This window comes from Salmo trutta, chromosome 3 (genome assembly GCF_901001165.1).
Source record: "Salmo trutta chromosome 3, fSalTru1.1, whole genome shotgun sequence".
In the NCBI taxonomy this organism is placed as follows: Eukaryota; Metazoa; Chordata; class Actinopteri; order Salmoniformes; family Salmonidae; genus Salmo; species Salmo trutta.
Genome location: NC_042959.1, coordinates 50846143 through 50871842, shown reverse-complemented (window position 1 = coordinate 50871842; position 25700 = coordinate 50846143). Strand labels below are relative to the sequence as shown.

The 25700-nt window shown below is 42.9% G+C and overlaps 1 protein-coding gene across 2 annotated transcripts; it reads left to right on the top strand.

Moving 5' to 3' along the window:
* Window positions 1-348: 348 nt before the first annotated feature.
* On the top strand, window positions 349-4137 carry LOC115177379 (sialic acid-binding Ig-like lectin 14). Of its 2 annotated transcripts, XM_029738101.1 has the most exons (7): window positions 349-372; window positions 828-988; window positions 1136-1531; window positions 1918-2238; window positions 2569-2686; window positions 2886-2967; window positions 3121-4137. In XM_029738101.1, the coding sequence occupies exons 2-7, from the start codon at window positions 928-930 to the stop codon at window positions 3283-3285; spliced, it is 1143 nt and encodes a 380-aa protein (XP_029593961.1). In that variant the 5' UTR covers window positions 349-372; window positions 828-927; the 3' UTR covers window positions 3286-4137. The 2 variants fall into 2 exon arrangements, with proteins under 2 accessions (XP_029593961.1, XP_029593970.1); XM_029738110.1 differs by lacking the exon at window positions 349-372 and having other exon boundaries at window positions 591-988; window positions 1136-1219.
* The last annotated feature ends 21563 nt before the right edge of the window (window positions 4138-25700 follow it).

Here is a 25700-nt window from a genome sequence, read left to right as displayed (position 1 = left end):
ACATGCACATGTTACAAACAGCCAATCTTGAAATATGTACACATTTTCTCATAGAAATCTTATAGAAATGTTCTTATAGTGAAATAAAGCTTCATCTGAATATACAAGGCAAGAGGATTTCAATGTTGATCAAGGTTGGTTGATAAGTGTGGATTGGTGGTGTTTGATGGGTTGGTTGATGTGTTTGGGTTGATTATGGTCTAGATACAGTACAGTATGGCTGGGTGGTATGCAGTACAGAGGGACGTCCTGGATTGCAGCACCAGGTTAGAGGGTGGAGTAACAGACTGGGGACATGAAGTGACAGTTCACACCCATCAGAGTCTCACAAAGAGCTCACAGTCAACAGGAAGAGAGAGCACACAGAGAGAGGTAATGTGCTGATTCAGTCTTATTCTCTGCATGGATCAACAGACAAGCTATTAAACCATTAAATATTTTTGACTCGTTACATTGAAGGACTGTTAAAACTTGATTATGGCTATGTAATATAATGGTAATATTATTCATTTATGGAATTACAACACATTGCTTCATAAGGCTTTAAATAGAATAGAAATACATATTTATGAATGCAGTTAAATATATTTATGAGCAATTGAGAAAAAGGCATTCATATGAACTGTTACCATAAATGTTTCTTTGACTTTCTCTCTAGGCATTACAGCAAAATATATCTTAGTTGAATAAAAGTGCTAAGAAGGTTGTTATGAATGCCACTGTAGCACTCATAAAGGTGTAATGAAATATTAATATGTGTATTGCTATATGTTGTTATTATCACAACACCATTTCATATTCTATTTCACACTCGTCTTGTGCTCCAGACCAGTAGACACAGACAGAGATAGTGACCATTAGAGAAAGAGGAGAAAGAGGAAAGAGACCCCGGTGCTGTGATTGACTCATCGAGGCAGTGGAGGAAGGATGTGGGTCCTCATCTGGGCAGCTCTACTTCTCTCTCTGACAGAGAGAGCCACGTGCAAAAGTAAGGTCCCCTTTATGACTACTATTGTTAATACACACATGGCATACATCCCAACAGATACTATCTCATAACAATTTTTGACGAACAAGTGAAGTAGTATCAGTGCTTCTTGTATTACTCATGACTGTATTAATTTCCCTTCATCAGATGAGGCCCCTGCAGCAGCATACAACATCACCTTCAGTCCAGCAGAGATAACACCACAGACTGGACTATGTGCTGTTATTCCATGTTCGTTCACTCACCCTGATGACTTCATTCCTCGCATAGCAATATGGTTTAAATGCCCTGATGCACGCTGTAGTATTAAAGTCGAAATTGACTCTATTCTCCACTCAAGAAATCCATCTAAAGCTCAGGAGGGTTATAGAAGGCGAGCGTCCCTACTGGAAACAGACCTGACAAAGAAGAACTGCAGTATGATCATCAACGACATCACTAAGACTGATGCTGGAGACTATCAACTAAGACTGTCCGGAACATTTAACAGTGGAAATAGAAATAAATCTACATTCCGAGAGAAAATAAAAATTGCAGTGAAAGGTGCAGCATTACTATTACTGTTAGTTACAGTGACATGAGTATTACTTTAGTGTAATTAATCATGTACACTGACTGCAGCATACGTAGATCCAATTTACAAAGCCCAAGATTTCCCAAGTCTCACATTTCAAAGTGTTTCTTTTTCTAAACCGGCTCTATGATTTCATACTTTATATGAGTATATGTTTCTGCAGGTTTCTACATGGATACAAAATCCATGTTATAGCGTGACTTAAATGTAAAGGTAAATTCCTATTGAGCCGACATGTGCATTTACCATGAATACGGGAACATTGTCTCTAAATGTAAATCACGCTGTTGTGCGAATCTTCCACGATCCTGATTGAATTTAGACCTCAGTCTGTGTTTCTACATCCTGTCTCCAGCTCTGACCCAGAAGCCCTCAGTGTTGACTCCTCCTCTGACAGAGGGAGAACCAGCTACTCTGACCTGCACTGCCCCAGGGATCTGCTCTGGAACTCCTCCTAACATCACATGGACATGGAGAGGGACAGGAGACAACATCACTGAGCTCAGAGATAACACCACTATACAAAAGAGAGAGGATCTGACCAGCGTCACTACAACCCACTTCTCAACTTTGACCTTCACACCTTCAGCTGAGCACCACACCACCAAGGTCACGTGCCAAGTGACATTCAAAGGGAACATCACCACTGAGGAGACAGTGACTTTGAATGTGACTCGTAAGTAGCCTACATCATCTGACCTTACTTTGCACAACCCAACATCTTGTTGTGCTTCAACAGTTATATTTCATGATCATGATTAACTGATTATATACTTTATTTTCAAGATGTGAAGGAACCCAAGATCTCTGGTAGTAACACAGTGAGAGAGGGTGTTGTTAAGTTGTTAGAGAGCAACAGCTTCCCAATCCCACCCAATATGTATGCAGCATAGAGGATTTATATGCTTAGAGTGAGAAAATATGTTATATATATTTTTTTTTAATCCAAGGATACAAAGAATTGTGAGCCACTTCTAAAAATGTACATGCTTTGTTCTCTTTATAGAGGAATTATCTAAAGACATCTTGGCTATGCTGTCGAACCCACCGCTGGTTGCTGCTTTTGTGATTGGCTCAGCCACCATCTGTTGTATCTTCCTGTGTTTGACAGGGAAATGTAAAAGGTACATGCATTCTGTTACTGAAGTACAGTTAGTGTTATATGAATGTTGGTGATTGTCTTTAGAAATTCATATTTCCTATCAAGAGTATCAGATATATTGTGAAAAGTTACAATGCCTTGCACCATGTTGTAATGGAGGCGCTTGCTAACCCTTCCAACATATAGTTATTGAGACATTTTATTTATAATATTTTCCCTAGATGCAAAGAGAGGATCCCAAAGGACTCAGACTCCAAAAGCTCATTCACGAACGTGGCGATGGTGGCATGTGAAGACCAACAGGTGCAGTATCAGTTAATTTCTTTATTCAGCTTTACCAACATTCAGTTAGCATTGACATGCCAATAGGAGTTGATTAGACATCATAAACAGATCTGCGACCACCAAGCTAACAAAAGACTCCTAACACAGTGCTTTCTGTAATCTACTCCATAGACGGATGCATGGCGGGCTGTGTGGGGCGAACAGACCCCTCTGCAGGTGGTGCTGATGGAGGGAGCTGAAAACGGAGGGCCCCATACCAGTGGTGCCGCAGGAACTCTGCCAAAGGGGAAGAACCAAAAGATGTGCACTACGCCGCTATCAACTACTCCCAACTGAAGAAGACTCCTGAGGAGGCAGAGAAGAAGACCATCACCACAGAGTACGCCAAAATCAAACGAGAGAAGAAGAAAGAAAGAAAGAAAGATAGAAATGGGATGGAGGAGAGGGTTGTAGTGATGATGGGGAAGGATTAGGAGAAAGAGAACGGTAAAACCAGCAGAAGAGACAGATGCGGATACTGCACTTTACTCCAACGTCAAGGCTATTATGGGTGGTGGTGAGTGACAAAGCAATTTAAGCTAGAAATGTGGGGAATAGCATACAGTACTATATAGCCATGTGTTCTTATATAATTTTCAAAATCCAGATTGAATGTTTTATGTTGATACTGGGACTTTTGTTCAACTGAAACTACTGTAGTTAATCATTTTGGTTTTTCCTCGTGCTGAATCCAGTTTGAATGTTTTATGATAATACAGAGATGTTGTTTAATAACAAACTTCTGTACTTAATAGTTTTGGAAAATACTTTATTTTACAGCCCTGTGTCAGATGGGACTGTATGTATCTGGTGGTTTTATATCTTCAATAAGAATATTTTCTAGTTGTACATAGAAGCAAGCTTTGGTAATGTTTTTCAAGGATGTGTCATTTAACTTTTTTATTGATTGTTTTGTCGCCATGGGAAAGGACTGACAAAGATTTTGAAAAGTAGAGGGGTCAAAACATTTATTTTTCTTTCTCTTTCCTTTCAGTTTTGGGTGGGGATATTAGTAGTATGTGTGATTGTAAACAATATATTTCTGTAAATAGAATACTGATACACTGCAGAAAATGTTGGCAAAATGTAATGAAGAATTCTCATTTTGGGGTAGCCAAAGAGCTCAAATGAAATGAATCAAGAAAAAAAGTACATTCTGCCTTTAAAAGTTGTGTGCTATAGACAGGTTGGTTGATTTGCAACAAAACAGATGAAAGGTCATAATGTATTATTCCAGCCCGGGTGCAATTTAGATATTGGCCACTAGATGGCAGCAGTGTATGCACAAAGTTTTAGTCTGATCCAATGAACCATTGCATTTATGTTCAAAATTTTGTATCAAGACAGTCCAAATGTACCTAATTTGTTTATTAATAACTTTTCATGTTCAAAACTGTGCACTCTCCTCAAGCAATAGCATGGTATTATTTCACTGTAATAGCTACTGTAAATTGGACAGTGCAGTTAGATTAACAAGAATTTAAGCTTTCTGCCAATATCAGATATGTCTATGTCCTGGGAAATGTTCTTGTTACATACAACCTCATGCTAATGCGATTAGCATATGTTAGCTCAACTGTCCCGCAGAGGACCCACCAATCCTGAAGACGATTTTAACCCATAGGAAGTCCCACCCAGTTGACTACTTCAAAATAGTTTAAGTCCTCAATGGCTCTGCCTGTGCTACAATCGGCCTTTGGGCTCTAGAGTCCTCTATCAAGTGGCGACCTGTCTTTCAGGGCAGGTGGGGCAGAGCCTTACCTGTTTAGCAAAAAACTATATATAGACATTTTATGCTGTTGCCTGTTTTGGATGTTATTTTGGCATTAATATGTGTCACCTATCAGTACGCAAACAATATAAAAAAAGATAATTGAGTTAATAAACATGGTATCTTTTTTGCTTTCTTGAGTAAGGCATCTCCAAAGATAGCCTCCCCCCCTCTCTCTCCCACCAGAGAGGAAGGGGGGTGGTTGGGCCGGTTTTATGACTTAACGACCTGTCGTAACTTTCACTCTCTTGCACTGCAGTATAGAGAAGTCAAAAATCCTTTGTGTGTAGAGAGAGACTGCAGTACTTTAACATCAAAAGATTGGACATTGAAACAATATTTCTAACATAAAGAACGTGGGAAATGGTTGGTGGGGATCGAAACAATAATCATGTCATATCATTTAGCATTTTGTGATGTCATTATGGACGGTATAACAAGATAACTGTAACTCTGAATGTAGACACGTCCGAGTTACTAGATTTACATATAAATGTTGTAAAATGTATATAAATGAATATGAAACTATTTGTGAAAAGATAGCAATGTGATTTTAGCCTTCTAAATGAAAACTGTATTTCATATACACTTTTGCCAAGTCAGTAACCACGCCCACGTGAGCACAGACATTGTGGCATTGTGATGGAACTGCCCTCCAAGGCGAGCGCTTAAAAGGACTCGCTGAAGAATCAACATACAGACCAGAGAACGTGAGGATCAGCCACACATTAAAAATGTTGGAATCTCTACAGACCAGTATATGTGCAGCGCGAGCTGAATACGTTGAAATGGTTGCAATTTAAATACAGACCAGACAGCGTGGAGCGGTGGCTCCACGTGTCACAGGGGATGACGCTGGAGATGAAGCAGATGCTGGAGAGACGAACCATGTCCGTTCTATTTAATATAGAACGGACATGGAACGAAACAGGAACAGCGTCAGCAAACGACTAAAACAGACAAAAAACAATTAATGCAGCAGCGGGGAACAGAGCTGGGGAACTGTCAACTATAGGGGAGGTAATATACATGTGATTAGTGAGTCCAGGTGAGTCCAATATCGCTGATACGCGTGACAAGGGAAGTCAGGTGTGCGTAATGGATGACAGGAGTGCGTGATGCAGGGCAGCCTGGCGCCCTCAAGTGCCAGGGGGGAATAGCGGGAGCAGACGTGACAGTACCCCCCCTCTAGGGGCACCACCCGGCGTCCCATCTGGGCGAACTGGCGAGACATGGGCGCTGGGCAAACCGGTTGGGGGTGTGGAAGCCCAATGAACCGGCAGGAGTGTGGGAGCCTGGCGAGCCGGCAGAGGCATTGAAGCCCGACGATCCGGCTGATGCAAGACGCCTGTCGATCCTGCTGCAGAGAGGGAGCCCGAAGATCCGGTAGAGTGTGACGTGGAATGGAAACCCGCCAAGCCTACCGAGGCGAGGAAACCTCTCGAGCCAGCCAGTGCGTGGAAACCCGACGGGCTGGCTTAGGCACCCACGGTTCTATCGGCGGTGGAATCCTCAACGACGTCACCAACAAAACGAAAAAAACTCCTGGACCGGCTGGGTGAACAAGAACTGATGATCCGGCTGAGGCCCGATGTGGGAGTGGCGCCATCCGAGCCAACCGAGGCAAGGAAACCTCTCGAGCCAGCTAGGGCGTGGAAGCCCGACGAGCTGGCTAGGCATTCCCGGTTCCATCTGTGGCAACTCAGAGCCAATGTCACCACCAAACGGAACGCCAGTACTCCCTGATGCATTGTGTGTTGGCTGCTGCATTCTGTCACAGGGGATGATGCTGGAGAGACGAAGCAGGTATGGGGACTCAAACATTTAATATAGAATTGACATGGAACGAGACAGGAACACCGTCAGCAAACGAGTAATACAGATAGAAAACAATTAATGCAGCAGTGGGGAACAGAGCTGGGGAACTGACAAATATAGAGGAGGTAATAAACATGTGATTAGTGAGTCCAGGTGAATCCAATATTGCTGATGAACGTGACGAGGGAAGGCAGGTGTGCGTAATGGATGACAGGAGTACGTGATGCAGGGCAGCTTGGCGCCCTTAAGCGCCGGGGGGGAGGGGGGGGGAGAGAGAGCAGGAGCAGACGTGGCACCACGGCTGACAAATGGTTTAAAACTACCAGACCAGAAAATTGTAAGATTCTGAAACTCTCGAGTGAAGAAGTTAGACTACATCGGAACATTCAGTCTGCAGCTGATTAAGTACTAGTAAACTCGACCAAAGACCACCGTGTGTGTACCTCTGAAGGATTCAGTCTAACGTACACTCAGCCTACTACAACTACTAAGGACATTGTGACCTTTGGTGGACAAATCAGAGACTTCTGTCGAACGACTCCCCATAGACTGACCAGGTGATTTCAACAGAGAGAGACGACAAAGACATACAAGCGTAAGTCTTTTCAGTCTCCTGAGGGGGAATACGTTTTGTTGTGCCGCATTCACGACTGTCTTGATGTACTTGGACCATGTTAGTTTGTTGGTGATGTGGACGCCAAGGAACTTGAAGCTCTCAACCTGCTCCACTACAGCCCCGTTGATGAGAATGGGGGTGTGCTCGGTCCTCTTTTTCTGTAGTCCACAATCATCTCTTTTGTCTTGATCATGTTGAGGGAGAGGTTGTTGTCCTTGCACCACACGGTCAGATCTCTGACCTCCTCCCTAAAATCAAATCAAATGTTATTTGTCACATACACATGGTTAGCAGATGTTAATGCGAGTGTAGCGAAATGCTTGTGCTTCTAGTTCCGACCACGCAGTAATATCAAACAAGTAATCTAACCTAACAATTTCACAACAACTACCTTATACACACACAAGTGTAAAGGAATGAATAAGAATATGTACATAAAAATAAAGTGAGTGATGGCCAAACGGCATAGGCAAGATGCAGTAGATGGTATAGAGTGCAGTATATACATATGAGATGAGTAATGTAGGGAATGTAAACATTATATAAAGTGGCATTGTTTAAAGTGGCTAGTGATACATTTATTACATACACTTCTCCATTATTAAAGTGGCTAGAGTTGAGTCAGTATGTTGGGAGCAGCCACTCATTGTTAGTGATGGCTGTTTAACAGTCTGATGGCCTTGGGATAGAAGCTGTTTTTCAGTCTCTCGGTCCCCGCTTTGATGCACCTGTACTGACCTCGCCTTCTGGATGTTAGCGGGGTGAACAGGCAGTGGCTCGGGTGATTGTTGTCCTTGATGATCTTTTTGGCCTTCCTGTGACATCGGGTGGTGTAGGTGTCCTGGAGGGCTGTCTCATCGTTGTCTGTGATTAGGCCTACCACTGTTGTGTCATCAGCAAACTTAATGATGGCGTTGGAGTTGTGCCTGGCCATGGAGTCATGAGTGAACAGGGAGTACAGGAGGGGACTGAGCACGCACCCCTGAGGGGCCCCCGTGTTGAGGATAAGCGTGGCGGATGTGTTGTTACCTACCCTTACCACCTGGGGGAGGCCCGTCAGGACGTCCAGGATCCAGTTGCAGAGGGAGGTGTTTAATCCCAGGATCGATAGCTTAGTGATGAGCTTTGAGGGCACTATGGTGTTGAACGCTGAGCTGTAGTTAATGAGTAGCATTCTCACATAGGTGTTCCTTTTGTCCAGGTGGAAAAGGGCAGTGTGTAGTGTAATAGAGATTGCATCATCTGTGGATCTGTTGGTGCGGTATGCAATTTGGAGTGGGTCTACGGTTTCTGGGATAATGGTGTTGATGTAAGCCCTGACCAGCCTTTCAAAGCATTTCATGGCTACAGACGTGAGTGCTACGGGTTGGCAGTCATGTAGGCAGTTTACCTTAGTGTTCTTGGGCACAGGGACTATGGTAGTCTGCTTGAAACATGTTGGTATTACAGACTCAGACAGGGAGAGGTTGAAAATGTCAGTGAAGACACTTGCCAGTTGGTCAGTGCATCCTCGGACAACACGTCCTGGTAATCCGTCTGGCCCAGCGGCCTTGTGAATGTTGACCTGTTTTAAGGTCTTACTCAATCGGCTGCGGAAAGTGTGATCACACAGTCATCCGGAACAGCTGATGCTCTCATGCATGTTTCAGTGTTACTTTCCTCGAAGCGAGCATAGAAGTTATTTAGCTCGTCTGGTAGGCTCGTGTCACTGGGCAGCTCTAGGTTGTGCTTTCCTTTGTAGTCTGTAAAAGTTTGCAAACCCTGCCACATCCGACGAGTGCCAGAGCCGGAGTAGTACGATTCGATCATAGTCCTGTATTCAGCTTTGTCTGTTTGATTGTTCGTCGGAAGGCGGGATTTCTTATAAGCTTCCGGGTTAGAGTCCCGCTCCTTGAAAGCAGCAGCTCTGCCCTTTAGCTCAGTGCGAATGTTGCCTGTAATCCATGGCTTCTGGTTGGGGTTTGTACATACAGTCACTGTGCAGCGATGCACCTCAGCCCTGAGTGTCCAGAGACGCTCCTCAGCCCTGAGTCTCCAGCAACGCTCCTCAGCCCTGAGTCTCCAGCAACGCTCCTCAGCCTTGAGTCTCCAGCGACGCGCCTCAGCCCTGAGTCTCCAGCGACGCACCTAAGCCCAGAGCCTTCAGCAGTGGTCTACAGCCCTGAGCCTTCAGCGGGGGTGGGCAGGTTAGAATGGGGACTAAGGCCGGAGCCAGAGCCACCTTCGTAGTTGGAGGATTGGGGGGGGGGTGTGTAGCACAGGAGCCGTCGTTGACGGTTCCTTTAAGTTTGTGGTTATTTTTGGGGGGGTTTTTGTTTGGGGGGGGGGTATTGTCACGTCCTGACCAGTAAAAGGGGTTATTTGTTATTGTAGTTTGGTCAGGGCGTGGCAGGGGGTGTTTGTTTTGTGTGGTTTGGGTTTTTTGGTTTATGTTCTACATTTTCTATATCTATGTGTCAATCTAGTTTTTCAATTTCTATGTTGGGGTTTTGATAGGACCTCCAATTAGAAGCAGCTGGTTGTCGTTGCCTCTAATTGGAGGCCATATTTAGTTGGGTTAGTTTTCTCTTGTGTTTTGTGGGTGGATGTTTCCTGTATAGTCTGTGCACTTTACGGGACTGTTTTCGTTGTTTGTGGTTTTTCCTTCAATAAATAAGAAGATGGTCAATATACCAGCTGCGTTTTGGTCCACTCCTTACAACGATCGTTACACGGACAAGTGAAGTATTACTCATGACTCTATTAAATTCCCTCCATCAGGACAGGCACCTCCAGCAGCAGCTCCAGCAGCTGCAAACAAATACAGCAAACCTTCAGTCCAGAAAAAATAACAGCACAGACTGGCCTATGTGCTGTTATTTCATGTACTTTCACTCACCCTGATCACGTCAAGTTTAGAACAGCAATATGGTAGAAATGCCCTACGAACGGCAAATGCGATAAGGGTAAAGACATCAGTTTTGAGGCAGAGGACTGTTGAGCTGTCTGGGAGTTTATTGGGCGCCCTCTAGTGAACATTATTACTACTACCACCACCAAGCTGAAGAATCAGACATTTTCTGTCTTGGCTACTTTTCCCATGTTCAGCAATTCAAGGTGATCCTCAGATACGTCTATTGTCTTTTTACACACAATCATCTTGACATATGTCATTCTTACCTGAGATAAAAGCAACATAGGCTCATTAGAATATGTACAAAATAGTGATATTAACCATTTCAGTTATATGTCACAGCTACTGACATTAGTTGACCACAGGTAACATATTACTTATTTATTGAATATAACATTATATTGACATATATCACATAGCATGGGGCTCCATTGGTCCAAAACAGAATGGTAAAGTGTGAAGTAGTTGATGTGTAATTGAGGTCCGATGTCTGTTGCAGAGGTCTCTGGTGGAGGATTCAACAGACACCATGTGGTTGGTGTTTGGAGCTGCTTCTGCCCCTGTTGCTGAACATCAAAGGTAAAACTCTTATGTTTCTCATTCCCTCTTGTCAGTGTGAATAACTACTCAATTACACCACAATAACTCAGACTGCGGAAATGTATTTAAAGACTACATATGTAATATTAGAAAAGCAGTAATCTAGATATGCTATTGCACTGTAAAACTGATTTGGTGGTTTTACTGCATTGACCCAGTTGACTTTTCGAGTGTGTCAAACTTACAGCAAACAACACTAAAACAAAAGGGTACAGAGTAGACACAGGTTCCAACTGTCACACATGGCAGCAGGGAATCAGACTAATGTTCCAGTGCTGAGGGATGGCTGGCGTCCATCTTGGATCAACCTTGTCCCTCTCACTTAAAGTGTTGCGAGTGGTGAGAGTGAGACATATGCTTCCTCCACATAGGGTCTCTGCTCTTACCATCTCACCCAGGGAGATCCTCATGATATCATCCTCTGTTCTCTCTCTCTTTGTTCCCTCTGCTCATCTTTTCTCAGTGATTCCATTTGAAACTGTATATGTATTGTAGATTGTTCATTGATATACAGTTTCGCTCTCAATATTCCAATTTCCAATCTCCCTCATTCCCTCTCTCAGATGTCAGTGGCCAGTGGAATGTTTGGGTACCAAGGGACGTCTCGGCCATGACCAACTCCTGCGTGGTCATCTACTTCACGTTCATGTATGCGGCCACACCGCGGCATCCACGACATCTGGTACTTTGGCAAGCCTTACCCCCAGCTCTTCCCACCTGTGGTGTTCAAGACATTGCGCGTGAAAGTTACAAAGGGCGTACCAAGCTCATTGGGGACCTGCACCAAAGGAACTGCACCCTGCTCATCAGTAATATAGGTACAGAGCACTCCCTGAGGTACTACTTCCGTGCCGACCTGGACGGTGCCAACATCTACACCTACCCAGACTTCTCTGAGCTCAAGGGCTGGGTAAGCCTGCTGAGACCCCGAGAGGCTTTTTTTTAACAGTGTTTTTTATGGTCTGGATTGCCCTCGCCTGGTATCATATCTGTTTGTGCTGTCTTGCCAACTACTGTGGCCACTGTTTGTGTTGACATGGCATAACAATGACAGTAGGAGTTGGCAAGCACAAATAGATATGGGACCAGCCTAGGATTGCCCTAGCTGTGATTATAATTATTTTCAATTTAATGAGAATAGGAAAATGTTGTGAACTGGTTTATTTTAACTCATTCACTCTGTCCCCCACACCAGCCCACATTGACATCCCTGCGGAGATAGTTGCTGATGACGTTGGCATGCTACAGCATCCTCCAGACAACTGTCCAGAGAATAGCTTAGAGATCCAATGGATGTACACAGATTACATGCCTGAACCCCACTATACCTTAGACTACGTGGAAGAGAGCAACACAGCCGCACTGTCAAGCACGCTCACCTTCACCACCAAGCCCATCCACAATGGGAGACAGACAGTACTGCTGCCTGGCAGAGAACAAAGATGGACGAGCCAGCAGCTCTGGGGTGGAAGGTAGCCTAGTGGTTAAAGTGTTTGGCAAGTAACCGAAAGGTTGCTTGATCAAATCCCCGAGCTGACAAGGTAAAAATCGAATAGTATTGTACCACATTACACCACACTACACCATCCCAACTCTACATATCAGTCATACCTCTCTTCAGATGCAACTCTCATTCTGGAAGAGTCCATGTGCACAGTGGTGAGGGAAGGAGTCCAGTGTGTTTTCTTGGCTACGGGTAACCCTGAGCCCATCATTGAGTGCTACCTCCCCGACAAGAACATCAACGACACAGACGGCCTCTACAACTACTACATGCACATGGATGGCCACATGTCCATGGGCATGATAAAACTACGGGAGAAGGGTGAGCAACCTGGGCACTGCAGCGTCAGCAACATGTACAGGTCGGAGAGCTTTTATCTGGAGTTACAGCAGGAGAGTGAGTACACAAGTTCAGGTTTATCGTTAAACACAGAAACAAACGCATACAATTAAAATGCAAAACATTGTATAGCCAAGCATACATGAGAGATAGAACTGAAATCAGAAGTGTAGTACCTTTATATGATATCTAGGTTGACTGTATAAGTAACAGCACCAACTGGCTACCCCATTGGCTTGATATGGCAATGGCATTATCTTGAATGTAAATACGTTATAGTACCTAGCTAAATTGTATTTTCTGTTCCTACACTGTCTTCAATATGATGTGCTTGTCCGATGTTAGAGAAGTACATGATGGCAGGGATCGTTGGCACCATCGTTGGAGTGGCTGTCATCGCCTTCATCATCGCAGCAGTGAGATATGTGGGCCATAACAACAAGAAGTGAGTATCCACCCTTCACTAACTGTGACAGGGGTCAATGCGAGTTACAGGTAGTAATTTCCTGTTTGAATTGACGATAAGGAAACCCTTCAGCCAGCCATCCATTCTAAAACACCTGTGTATTCATTAGCGGAAATGATTGAACGATGGACAACGTGATAATCATAAGTTATGCTAACGCCAGAGCGAGTTCAATTAATTTGCCATCCCTAGTCCCATTTCTGAAATCCTCTGAGATGGAGATCCAAAATGGCTGCCTGGTGGATTGGGTTAGCAAGCCAGTCTAACCGTAGCCGAAAGTTTGCAGGTTCTTTTCCCTGCTTTGATACTGCTTTGTATCCTTAGCCTGCTATGCTAAAAATAACTTAACTAAGATGCTTCAGAATTATAGCAATATATCACAGTATTTATGCTGCAATAGTTTATTAGACCATGCCTCAGGACTACTTGGCCTGTTGACTCCTTGTTGTTCCCAGTCCACCTGGCTGTGCTGCAGCTCCAGTTTCAACTGTTCTGCCTGCGGCTATGGAACCCTGACCTGTTCACCGGACGTGATACCTTGTCCCGGACCTGCTGTTTTCAACTTTCTCTCTCTACCGGACCTGCTGTCTCTAACTCTGAATGCTCGGCTATGAAAAGCCAACTGACATTTACTCCTGAGGTGCTGACCTGTTGCACCCTCTACAAACACTGTGATTATTACTATTATTTGACCCTGCTGGTCATCAATGAACGTTTGAACATCTTGGCCATGTACTGTTATAATCTCAACCCGGCACAGCCAGAAGAGGACTGGCCACCCCTCAGAGCATGGTTCCTCTCTAGGTTTCTTCTTAGGTATCTGCCTTTCTAGGGAGTTTTTCCTAGCCACCGTGCTTCTACATCTGCATTGCTTGCTGTTTGGGGTTTTAGGCTGGGTTTCTGTATAGCACATTGTGACATCGGCTGGTGTAAAAAGGGCTTTATAAATAAATTTGATTGAAATTTCCGACAAAAGCTTTCCGACAAAAGCTTTTACAGAAAGTCGCTCCAAGACAATGTGCCAGCTCAACCACAACTAAACCCATGAAACAATAACCACAACCATGAATGTCGACCACAACCATGAACCAAAAAACTGAAGATTATTAACTACGTTGAGAAACAGGCACTTGTTTTAAAATGGATGCCCAGCTTTGGAGTGTCGCCCTGAGTTATTGGCCATGAGACCGAGTCTGATCTTGTAACTCCACCCCACGGAGAAAATGGCAACCCTGGGCAGGACCTGGTCTCTAAACTGGAGAACCCAGCCTTGTACTACAGCACAGTCAAGAAGGACAAACAATGTTTGAGGAAGAAAGTGGTGAGACATGTTGATGATGATAATAATAATTTACCCGTTGCTGATACTATACCCGTTGTTACGGATACAGGTAGTGTGTATCCTGTATTTGTATTTCTTTTCTCTCCTTCTCCCCTCACAGGTGACAATCATCACTCCCCAATCAGTCATCAAACAGAAGACTCCTGCTCCTCTTCCCTCACCCAATCGCATCCCTTTCCCTTGGTTTAAAAACCCAGTCAATTGTTTTTGTCCCCAGATCAATCTTTGTGTTCTTTCTCTCTCTCTCTCTCTCTCTCTCTCTCTCTCTCTCTCTCTCTCTCTCTCTCTCTCTCTCTCTCTCTCTCTCTCTCTCTCTCTCTCTCTCTCTCTCTCTCTCTCTCTCTACTACATGTCACTTTGTCCATCCCACCTGTGAGTATTGTTTTTGTTAAAGTGTTGACTGTTTGTATGTTTGGTGAAAAAGGGGGTACCAAGACAAGACGCACATGGGCCTACATTACCCGTAGGAATACTTTGTCTAAGTACTCTAGTTAGAACTGGGCGGACCACCCACTGTATTTTTGGTTAGTTAGCTAGCTGTTGTTGAAGTAGCTTAGTCTAGCTTAGGGGTGTTTTGGATTATTGTTTCTTTGCTTGGGTCCAGCTCAGCCCCTTTTCTCACACCCCCATTACCGTGTGTTTAAAAATAAACCTGCAGTGTTTGACGGTAGATTTCAGTTGTCTGTGGTTTTTTGTTCTCACTGCTACTTGTCACTATTATAATTTACATGATTTATGTTACGGGTCTCGTATCCATCCCCCCTAGACTGCAGGGCGAAAAGGGATTCGTAACACCCGTTCAATTCATGTACCTATTTTGATGTAGAGTAAGGTATGTTCCGTGGAGATAAACCTATCTAGTGTTGCCATTAGTGAGCTTACATTACATGAGTTGATAAATGATATTTGAATAGCACAACCAACTGGTATAATAACTTCATTGTTGTGCCACTCAAATGCCTCAACTGATACAACCCTATAGGATTAGGCATCGATTTCACACTTCACAACCTTTGAAGAAGACATTTTGTGGGAAGCGGTCTCAGGTAAAGTGATCTTTTGAAACAGCCACAGTGATCAGTGTTCGCTGATCTTTCAGCACTGTTTACATACACACACACACACATTGTCTCAACGAGATACATTTTGGCCTGCTGTGCGAGTGTTACAGTGGAGTCATGTATGCCAGATTGATCCAAAAATGTATTCTAACCTATTGGTTCCCATTTAAGGATAAGTTAACACTTCCCCTTAGCAAAACAGAGAAATCGTCCAAAAATACTAGTAATTAAATCATTGGCAACGGCATAAATAGAACATTCTGTGTTACCCCGGCATATTTCCTCAAGAGCAAAACACAATGCAATCAGTGCTTATAATGCATAAAAACTAAAAAAATCAGGCCACTTCTTGCACAAACAGAACCTTGTGTTCGAGGCTCGACAAACCTCTAAGAGTATCCATCTTCTCCCTTCATATAAAATCTAAGAAAAAGTCATTTCTCATCAAAAGCCACTAAATCACAGTACACATCACTATTGAACTATATGTGGGAACAGAATATGTGAGATGAAGATGACTGGCTTCAATTGGATGTGTATCAGGCCTGATGTTTGTTGAACACTGGTCAGTGTTGACAACCACTGGATCAGGAAGAGAGAATCGATCCCTCATTTCCTCCAGATCCAGGGTCAGAAATAGAGGTATGTTAGAGAAAATGTAAATTTCCTCAGCCAACTACTGGCCTAGCTTGAGAGTCCCAGTACCACTGGAGTAGCTGCCACCATAGCCTTTCCAGACCACTGTTTTCTGCTTCATCGCTTCTCTGCGTTCTTCTGTCTCTGTTTTCTCTTTCCTTACTCTTGCACAGCTTAAGACAAAGTTTCTGGGCTCAAAGTTTAACTCCATTCTAGAGGAGAGCAAGGTAAGGTTCCTAAACAACCCAGCCCCAATCCCAACAAGTCTCAGTGGTAGACAGCATCCCTCACACATCCCAGACAGCAAAATTATGCGATGGCCCAAATTCGGCCCTAATCTACAATATAACGATGTACCATTTTGCCCAGTTAACCATTTGGTGTTATGATCCTGAAGTGGATCTATAGCATGAAATGTCCAGAGCTTGCCTGGCAAGGTGGATGTGGCCCACATTCAGACCAAAAGTAGCCCAATAACTATGGGAAGTTGTTAGGGCCACACAACTCAAGCCAGAGATGGCCCATAAGCAAAGTGCCAACCCTCCCCCAGTTCGCATCTCCAACATTCAAACCAGATCTGGGCCATATCACACATTGTGGTGCCAGAACTGAGCCACATATGTGTCACAAAACAACCAGATCTGGCCCACAGTCGTCTGCTGTCTTCCATGTGCTTTATTGCCTTTGATTTCCACGACTACTCTTGCACGGATGCCTCGATACTAACAGGATATGCTAAACCGCCTCAATCTCCTTGTTTTACGCCTCTGCTCACCAATAACTACTAACCCACCTTTCTCCTCTCTCAATGTCTGTCATGTTATCCCTTTATACTCTGAATGTTCTGAGTTGTCAATGGCATTGGTGGCCCTGTGCTGTTATAGCCTGTGATTCTGAATGGGCCTTCTCTCTTTCCATACCTTCAACAGGGTGAAGATGGGGATTATCAACCTGTGGGCTCTATGGCAGACCTGGAGAGGCAAGAGCTGAACTACGCCGCCCTGGAGATTCAGGGGGGCGCTCCAGGGATGGGGGGTACTCAGGGAGGGGGGATGACGGCAGGGAAGAATTGCGATTCATTTGGAATTGATCTCGGGCTAGTTGCTGCCATCATCCATATTTATTTAAACTGCATTGTTGGTTAGGGGCTCGTAAGTAAGCATTTCACTGCAAGGTCAACACATGTTGTATTCGGCGCATGTGTCTAATACAATTTGATTTGATCTCTCCCTGGCTCATCTCAAATGACGTCTCCGTTAGTCAACCCCCGGCCTCCAGGGGGAGCCCCAGTCATATCTCGCCACCCAGGACTGCTGGTAGCTACTTTCAGGGTCGGAACACAGGCCATTGGACAATGTAAAAAGCTCTTATCAGCAGCTGTCAGTCTCCAGGCTCTTACTCTACTGTTCATAGTCAAACAATTCCCTCACAACAGGTGCAATGGGTTTGATACTGTACTGTATCATCTAGATTCAATGTTGCTATTTCCATCTCTACACCATTAATTGTTGGCACTGCTGTCATGCTTGGGAAACGGTAACACATTTTCTGGGGCTCCCCTTCTGCATGTCACCCTATATCATACTCATAGCTAGCCTGGTTAAACCAGATTGAACGCTGCGCTCACCACTATTTTCCTGTAACGCAGCGCATTCAGTTTGGATACCAGGCTACCTTGTACCTGCTCCTGTTCTAGATCGGTCCGTTATAGTTCTTCTCCACTGTGTCCGCTGCCAGTCGAAGTGTCAGGGAAAGGTGTGTGTTTTGTACTTTTTTAAATACCTCTATTTGTGACCCTGGATCTGGAGGAAATGAGGGATCTCTTCTCTCTTCCTGATCCAGTGGTTGTCAACACTGACCAGTGTTCAACAAACGTCAGGCCTGGTACACATCCAATTGAAGCCAGTCATCTTCATCTCACATATTCTGTTCCCACATATAGTTCAATAGTGATGTGTACTGTGACTCACTGGCTTTTGATGATGAGAAATGACTTTTTCTTAGATTTTATATAAAGAGAGAAGATGGATACTCTTAGAGGTTTGTTGAGCCTCGAACACAAGGTTCTGTTTGTGCAAGAAGTGGCCTGATTTTTTAGTTTTTATGCATTATAAGCACTGATTGCATTGTGTTTTGCTTTTGAGGAAATATGCCGGGGTAACACAGAATGTTCTATTTATGCCGTTGCCAATGATTTAATTACTAGTATTTTTGGACGATTTCTCTGTTTTGCTAAGGGGAAGTGTTAACTTATCCTTAAATGGGAACCAATAGGTTAGAATACATTTTTGGATCAATCTGGCATACATGACTCCACTGTAACACTCGCACAGCAGGCCAAAATGTATCTCGTTGAGACTGTGTGTGTGTGTGTAAACAGTGCTGAAAGATCAGTGAACACTGATCACTGTGGCTGTTTCAAAAGATCACTTTTTACCTGAGACCGCTTTCCACAAAATGTCTTCTTCAAAGGTTGTGAAGTGTGAAATCGATGCCTAATCCTATAGGGTTGTATCAGATAAGGCATTTGAGCGGCACAACAATGAAGTTGTTATACCAGTTGGTTGTGCTATTCAAATATCATTTATCAACTCATGTAATGTAATGTAAGCTCACTAATGGCAACACTAGATAACAATGACTGTTAATACAATATTAATACGCTGCATATGGATGGGTAAAAGGATACCAGTATACATTATGTAAATAAATACCCTGCATGACTATTATTCTGTCAGCCATATGTGTAAATACACTAAGGTATGTACATGCTCACTATTACAACAATGGTTTACACAGGCAAGTCAGATACAGGTTCGGTAACACTTGTCACGTCCTGACCCTAGTAAGATGTAATTTTCTATAGTAGAGTAGGTCAGGGTGTGACGGGGTGTTTTGGGTTTTTCTATGTTTTCTATTTCTATGTTTAGGTTCTAGTTTTTTATGTTGGGGTTGTTTGGGTTGATCTCCAATTGGAGGCAGCTGATCCTCGTTGCTTCTGATTGGAGATCATATTTAAGTAGGGGTTTTTCTTCCTGGGTTTTTGTGGGTAGTTTTCCGTTTTGTGAGTTCACCTGACGGAACTGTTGGCTGTCGTTTTGTTGCTTTCGTTTAAGTGTTTTCATTAAAGTTAATATGAGCACCCTACACGCTGCGCCTTGGTCCCCTTTAGACGACCCGCGTTACAACACTATAATTTACTTCTCTGTCACAAGGGTGACATAACGCTGTCATAACATAACACATTGTTAACGGTCATGAAAACTGATGTCAAAATACCGACAACCCTTTACACTGTCATGACACAAATGATTATTAGTTGGCTAGCTGTATGCTAAGCCAATAAGCTGACTGAAGCAAAGATTTGTGCCATGACAGTGTCGAGCTTTTGTCAGCTGTCATGATTGTTAATTACATATTTTATGTAATTGTTCTGACATGGTTAAGTGACTAGACCTAATGGCAGAGCGTTCAAGATGTGTTACCCAACATTGAGACATGCCAATATGGACATCCGGTTAGTAACACTTACTGTCGTCAGTTCTCTTGAACGCCTCATGGGGGGTTTATTTCTTTCTGAACCTGGGAACAAAATGGAGAAGCGTTGTTCATGTCTTATCTAATTTGTTTGTCACATAGTGTGTTGTAAAGCAGATTTGTACTTTCTTTACTTTGTGGTATTCATTATTATTATTGTGATTTTTTAAATATCTTTGACACAATAATTCCGATCAGAATTCTGCAATCCTTCTGCAAATTAGCACTGTTATTACTTAATGACAATAAGAGCTCTATGATGACGTTTGATCATTCTCTTTATTTTACAAGTCTGTCCCGCCTCAAGCAAAGCCATCTTTCTTTGGTTCCTAACAACAAATAAATAAAGTATACAGAGAATGTGACCAGCTCAATTTATCTATATAGTGTGTTATCTGTACTCTCATACCCATAACAGGAAGGAAAATACACCCCGAAATCATTCTGTATCTCCATGTATTACTTTATTGACACAGTATGTAACAGTTATTCCACCCCACACCAACCCTCATTGTTTGCAGTATCTACATCCCACAAAGGTTTTTTTTTAACCATTTCACTTGATAATATTTGCAACTGTGGTACGTTGATTATCTACATAACAAGTTGATTAACATCGATGAACATGAAGAAGATAGCAAAAACGTGTAGCTTCCTTATGTGCTTTTACTTAATATACTACATAATTCAGTTATAATTGAGTTTTTTTATGAATAAATCCTGAGACATTATTCAGATAAAGAGTTAGAATTAATTTTACTTTCGGGGGGGGGGAAAAAAACAAAAAATGTATAGCAATAGAAATAAAATAGCAAAATCAAGCCTCTGAACCAAACGCTAACATAAAATAGAATTTTATCACAAGCAGAGGGTCATTGGGGATTCAGGGTGATGATGTCATTTTCAGGAGACGCGTCTGCCTTGTCCAATGAGATGTAGGAACTATCTTCTACTTTAGCTTTCTTCTTTTCACCCTTTTTGCTAACATTGTTATCTGACATGATTTTAGAGCCAATTTGTGCAGTACTGAAAGTAGTAGCATAAAGGAAGCAGCTACTGTACAGTATGTTGCAACCTGTTTTTTAAGATAAGATCACTTTATTGGTCAGTTGCACACAAGGTCCAAACGAAATGTGACTTCCTCTTTTAACCCCACCCCTCCGAAAGACACACATACATACATACAGAGGTGAGGGGGGACTGCCACACTGGGCGGTAGGTTGACGTTTATTGTCATGAATCTTGCCCTGGAGGCAGAACGGAGCGAATTTCGCTAGATTGGTCAGCTGCAAAGATGTGTAGTCTTAATTTAAGCTTAGGTTAAGCATTAGGGTTAGCTGTGTGGTTAAGGTTAGTGTTAAGTCGGTTTAAAATTACATTTGATGACTTTTGGGTATGTCAGCTAGTGACCACTCTGCAGAGCTGCCTCCAGAATGAGATTCTTGACCAAAAACACTAACCTACAACTGTTGTGGGGGGTTGCTCAAGGGCACCACCAGACTTTTCCCATCGGACCTGGAATTCGAACTGGCAACCCTGTGGTTGCTGGTTCTCCTCTCTAACTGCTAGGCTACGGTCTCTGGTTGCAGCTTTCAGTTAGCCAAGCGGAGCAATTTTTTTCTCCCCTTGATAATAATTGACCATGCACAGGCAGTCCTATCTTGCATAACTTATGACCACCAAAATAGAAAAAGCTTAACGATAACAATGACAAGCATTTCATGCCACCGGACCTTATGCCATATGTCCCCATGTATGAAACTGTGGGATTGTAATGTTGTTTTACCATTTCCAAGCACTGGTCAGATAGACAAGGAGGGACACATTAAGGCTGAGGGACAGGCCAACGATTATTCAGGGAAAGACTGCAACATCCCTCTTCTCTGACTCTGGGATATCTATGAGAAGTGATACAGATTCATTGGTATGATAACACTTTGTTTAATTTATCCAACACTCTTCAACTTTAGCTCTACTCTTTCTCCCACTAGCTAGGTTTCCATCCAATTGGCGACAGATTTTCATGGGGAATAAAATGTGCGCGTTTCCACCAAACTGACTTGCTGCAGATATAATCAGTGTGTGATGACATAGTGCACACAAAATGTGCTTTTTCACTTCAGTTGTCATGTACCAAATAACTCTAGCAATAGTTTTGTCACAAAAACTGTTGCGTTAAATAGCAAATGTGCCTACTCTGATCTTGGCACATGCGCTCTAGCCAACAGCTTGCAGATACAGTGCGGGTAGGCTGTGCTGGTAGGCTGTGCTGGTAGGCTGTGCTGGTAGGCTGTGCTGGTAGGCTGTGCTGGTAGGCTGTGCTGGTAGGCTGTGCTGGTAGGCTAGTCTACATGATGAGATTATTATGGATAAGAGCGAGAATATTTGTATTTGTCAAACGGCAGTCAAGCATCGATCATTTCACCAGAATAGGACCCTTGATAATTATTTCAAAGAAGCATCAAGATTACTGTGCACTTTCACTACCCTGTGAAGTTCAGAATTTATTTAATTTGTAGCCTAATAAACTGCACGGTTTCCAGAGTTGTAGTGGAGGATCACACACCATATCATTGCTTGACTCCAAGTTTATACTTTGATATGATGGTGGTTATTTAATTAAATATTTGAACATAAAAGGCGTTTCCAATTAATTTTACCGACACAAAAATATCCCACCATGTCGAACGAGCAAATGATCTGTTTGCATTTAGAAAATTGTATCGGAACTTCCTGTTTCCATCACAGATGTCATGTTCTTCTTTTTATACAGTATGACTTTACCAGCATAAACATTGTGGATGGAAATGTGGTTACTGACATACACTGCATGACCAAAACTAAGTGGACACCTGCTCGTCGAAAATCTAATTCCAAAATCATGGGCATTAATAATGAGTTGGTCCCCCATTTGCTGCTATAACAGCCTCCACTCTTCTGGGAAGGCTTTCCACTAGATGTTAGAACATTGCTGCAGGAACTTGCTTCTATTCAGCCACAAGAAAATTAGTGAGGTCGGGCACTGATGTGGGGCGATTAGGCCTGGCTCAGTCGACTGTCTAATTCATCCCAAAGGTGTTCAATGGGGTTGAGGTCAGGGCTCTGTGCAGGCTAGTCAAGTTCTTCCACACCAATCTCCACAAATAATTTCTGTATGGACCTCGCTTTGTGCACAGGGGCATTGACATGCTGAAACAGGATAGAGCCTTCCCCAAACTGTTGCCACAAAGATGGATGGACAGAATCGTCTAGAATGTTATTGTATGCTGTAGCGTTAAGATTTCCCTTCACTGGAACTAAGGGGCCTAGCCTGAACCATTAAACAATGTGCTTTATAAAGAGGTGATCATGAAACTATAGTTTAGTAAACTGTGCATAAACTGAGTATAGACAACATATAATAAGTAGTTGCCTCTTAATAAATTAAATCACACTGCCAGATTAATGGTGAATTTTGCACTTGACACAACCTTTGCTCTATGAAAATGTCATCCTCATTGTCTGTGTGATTTGAGATGAATTTGAGCAGAAATGAATTGGTGATTCTTCTTCACTCAAATTGTAAAATGGAACACTAGTCCCATAGGTACACAGGATGTCACATTGAAGTGCTTACGTGTCAGGCTCCCTTGAGCTTGGTGTAGTATGGGGAACTCCATCTCGGTCTGGCCAACTACATTTTTGCTGACACACTCCACGCTGCTGTTCTTGTATTCTGAGGCAGACATGGTGATCACGGTTTGGGCAGTACTGGAGATGATGACACTGTAGCTAATATTGACCCATAACATTGGCCAAGCAATCACGTGGTAAGGGAACCCCCTGACTGACACAGACACAGGTCAGGACCTCTGCTTGGACCACACACACAGAGCCATTCAGGAACTTGGGACGGTCTAGGGAAGACAAATAAATACTTTTTACACTCAACATCATGAGATATGGCTCTTTTTTTTTTACCTGAGACTCTTGAAGAATAAGTAGTGTACTGTATTTTGATAATGAGGGAATGCTCTGAAAAGTGAATGTACATTTTAATGTTAAAGTCACTGTTTTCTCCACTGTAACGTTATCCTTCCTGTAGAAGCACATACATGTGAGGTTGATGTTGTGATGTTCAGATTTAGGAGTGAAAGACAATGTAGCCACACTGAATCCATTCTCTGCTGTTGATGGATCCATTATCCTCGAATTCATGCCTAGGCTCTCTGTCCCTCTCCACTCCATGCCAACAAAATCATATTCTTATCTTTGCGGGCAGAGCTCATTTAGTTTTACTGCATATACTTTGCAGGTCAATGTGGCCCACCTCCCTCTGTGAGAGGGGGTATCTCCACAGTAGGCTTATTCTGGGTTAGAACTAAATAGAATTTGTTTGATCACATTGACAATTCATTTTTCAAGCATTTTAATGCAGATTATGTTGTGACGTGACAAACATGATTATCATGGTTTGGTGGTTCTGAAACAGTGACAAAATATGTTGCAATTCAACATTATTAGAATTCAGAATGTGTAGGCTACATTTATTCTCACTTGGACACGTATGGTAACATTATCATCAAGAAAAGACCTGTTCAAAAATACTGTTATACTCATTATAATCTGCAGCGTGATTTAAAGTATTTGACATAGTTAGTTGAAGTCGGAAGTTTACATACACTTGGTTGGAGTCATTAAAACTCATTTTTCAACCACTCCACAGATTTCTTGTTAACAAACTATAGTTTGGCAAGTCGGTTAGGACATCTCATTTGTACATGACACAAGTCATTTTTCTAACAATTGTTTACAGACAAATTATTTCACTTATAATTCACTGTATCACAATTCCAGTGGGTCAGAAGTTTACATACACTAAGTTGACTGTGCCTTAAAACAGCTTGGAAAATTCCAGAAAATGATGTCCTGGCTTTAGAAGCTCCTGATAGGCTAATTGACATCACTTGAGTCAATTGGAGGTATACCTGTGGATGTATTTCAAGGCCTACCTTCAAACTCAGTGCCTCTTTGCTTGACATTATGGGAAAATCAAAAGTAACCAGCCAAGTCCTCAGAAAAAACATTGTAGACCTCAACAAGTCTGCTTCATCCTTGGGAGCAATTTCCAAAAGCCTAAAGGTACCACGTTCATCTGTACAAACAATAGTACACAAGTATAAACACTATGGGACCACGCAGCCCTCATACCGCTCAAGAAGGAGATGCGTTCTGTCTCCTAGAGATGAACGTACTTTGGTGCGAAAAGTGCAAATCAATCCCAGAAAACAGCAGAGGACCTTGTGTCGATGCTGGAGGAAACAGGTACAAAAGTATCTATATCCACAGTAAAATGAGTCCTATATCAACATAACCTGAAAGGCCGCTCAGCAAGGAAGAAGCCACTGCTCCAAAACCGCCATAAAAAAGATCGTACTTTTTGAAGAAATGCCCTCTGGTCTGATGAAACAAAAATAGAACTGTTTGGCCATAATGACCATCGTTATGTTTGGAGGAAAAAGGGGGAGGCTTGCAAGCCGAAGAACACCATCCCAACCGTGAAGCACGGGGGTGGCAGCATCATGTTGTGGGGGTGCTTTGCTGCAGGAGGGACTGGTGCACTTCACAAAATAGATGGCATCATGAGGCAGGAAAATTATGTGGATATATTGAAGCAACATCTCAAGACATCAGTCAGGAAGTTAAAGCTTGTTCGCAAATGGATCTTCCAAATGGACAATGACCTCAAACATACTTCCAAAGTTGTGGCAAAATGGCTTAAGGACAACAAAGTCAAGGTATTGGAGTGGCCATCACAAAGCTCTGACCTCAATCCAATAGAAAATGTGTGGGCAGAACTGAAAAAGCGTATGCAAGCAAAGGAGGCCTCCAAACCTGACTCAGTTACACCAGCTCTGTCAGGAGGAATGGGCCAAAAGTCACCCAACTTATTGTGGGAAGCTTGTGGAAGGCTACCCGAAACGTTTAACCCAAGTTAAACAATTTTAAGGCAATGCTACCAAATACTAATTGAGTGAATGTAAACTTCTGACCCACTGGGAATGTGATGAAAGAAATAAAAGCTGAAATACATTTTTGTTTAGGTACCAACTGTGTGAGTATCTGTAGTTTTGTGCATACTGATGAGGG

What these genes read in the sequence shown, in the direction of transcription:
- LOC115177379 (XM_029738101.1), top strand. Translation starts at nt 928, where the DNA reads ATGTGGGTCCTCATCTGGGCAGCTCTACTTCTCTCTCTGACAGAGAGA. An exon ending in AGTGACTTTGAATGTGACTC is followed by an intron (nt 2,239 to 2,568) that starts GTAAGTAGCCTA and finishes TTCTCTTTATAG; the next exon opens with AGGAATTATCTAAAGACATC. An exon ending in TGGCATGTGAAGACCAACAG is followed by an intron (nt 2,968 to 3,120) that starts GTGCAGTATCAG and finishes TCTACTCCATAG; the next exon opens with ACGGATGCATGGCGGGCTGT.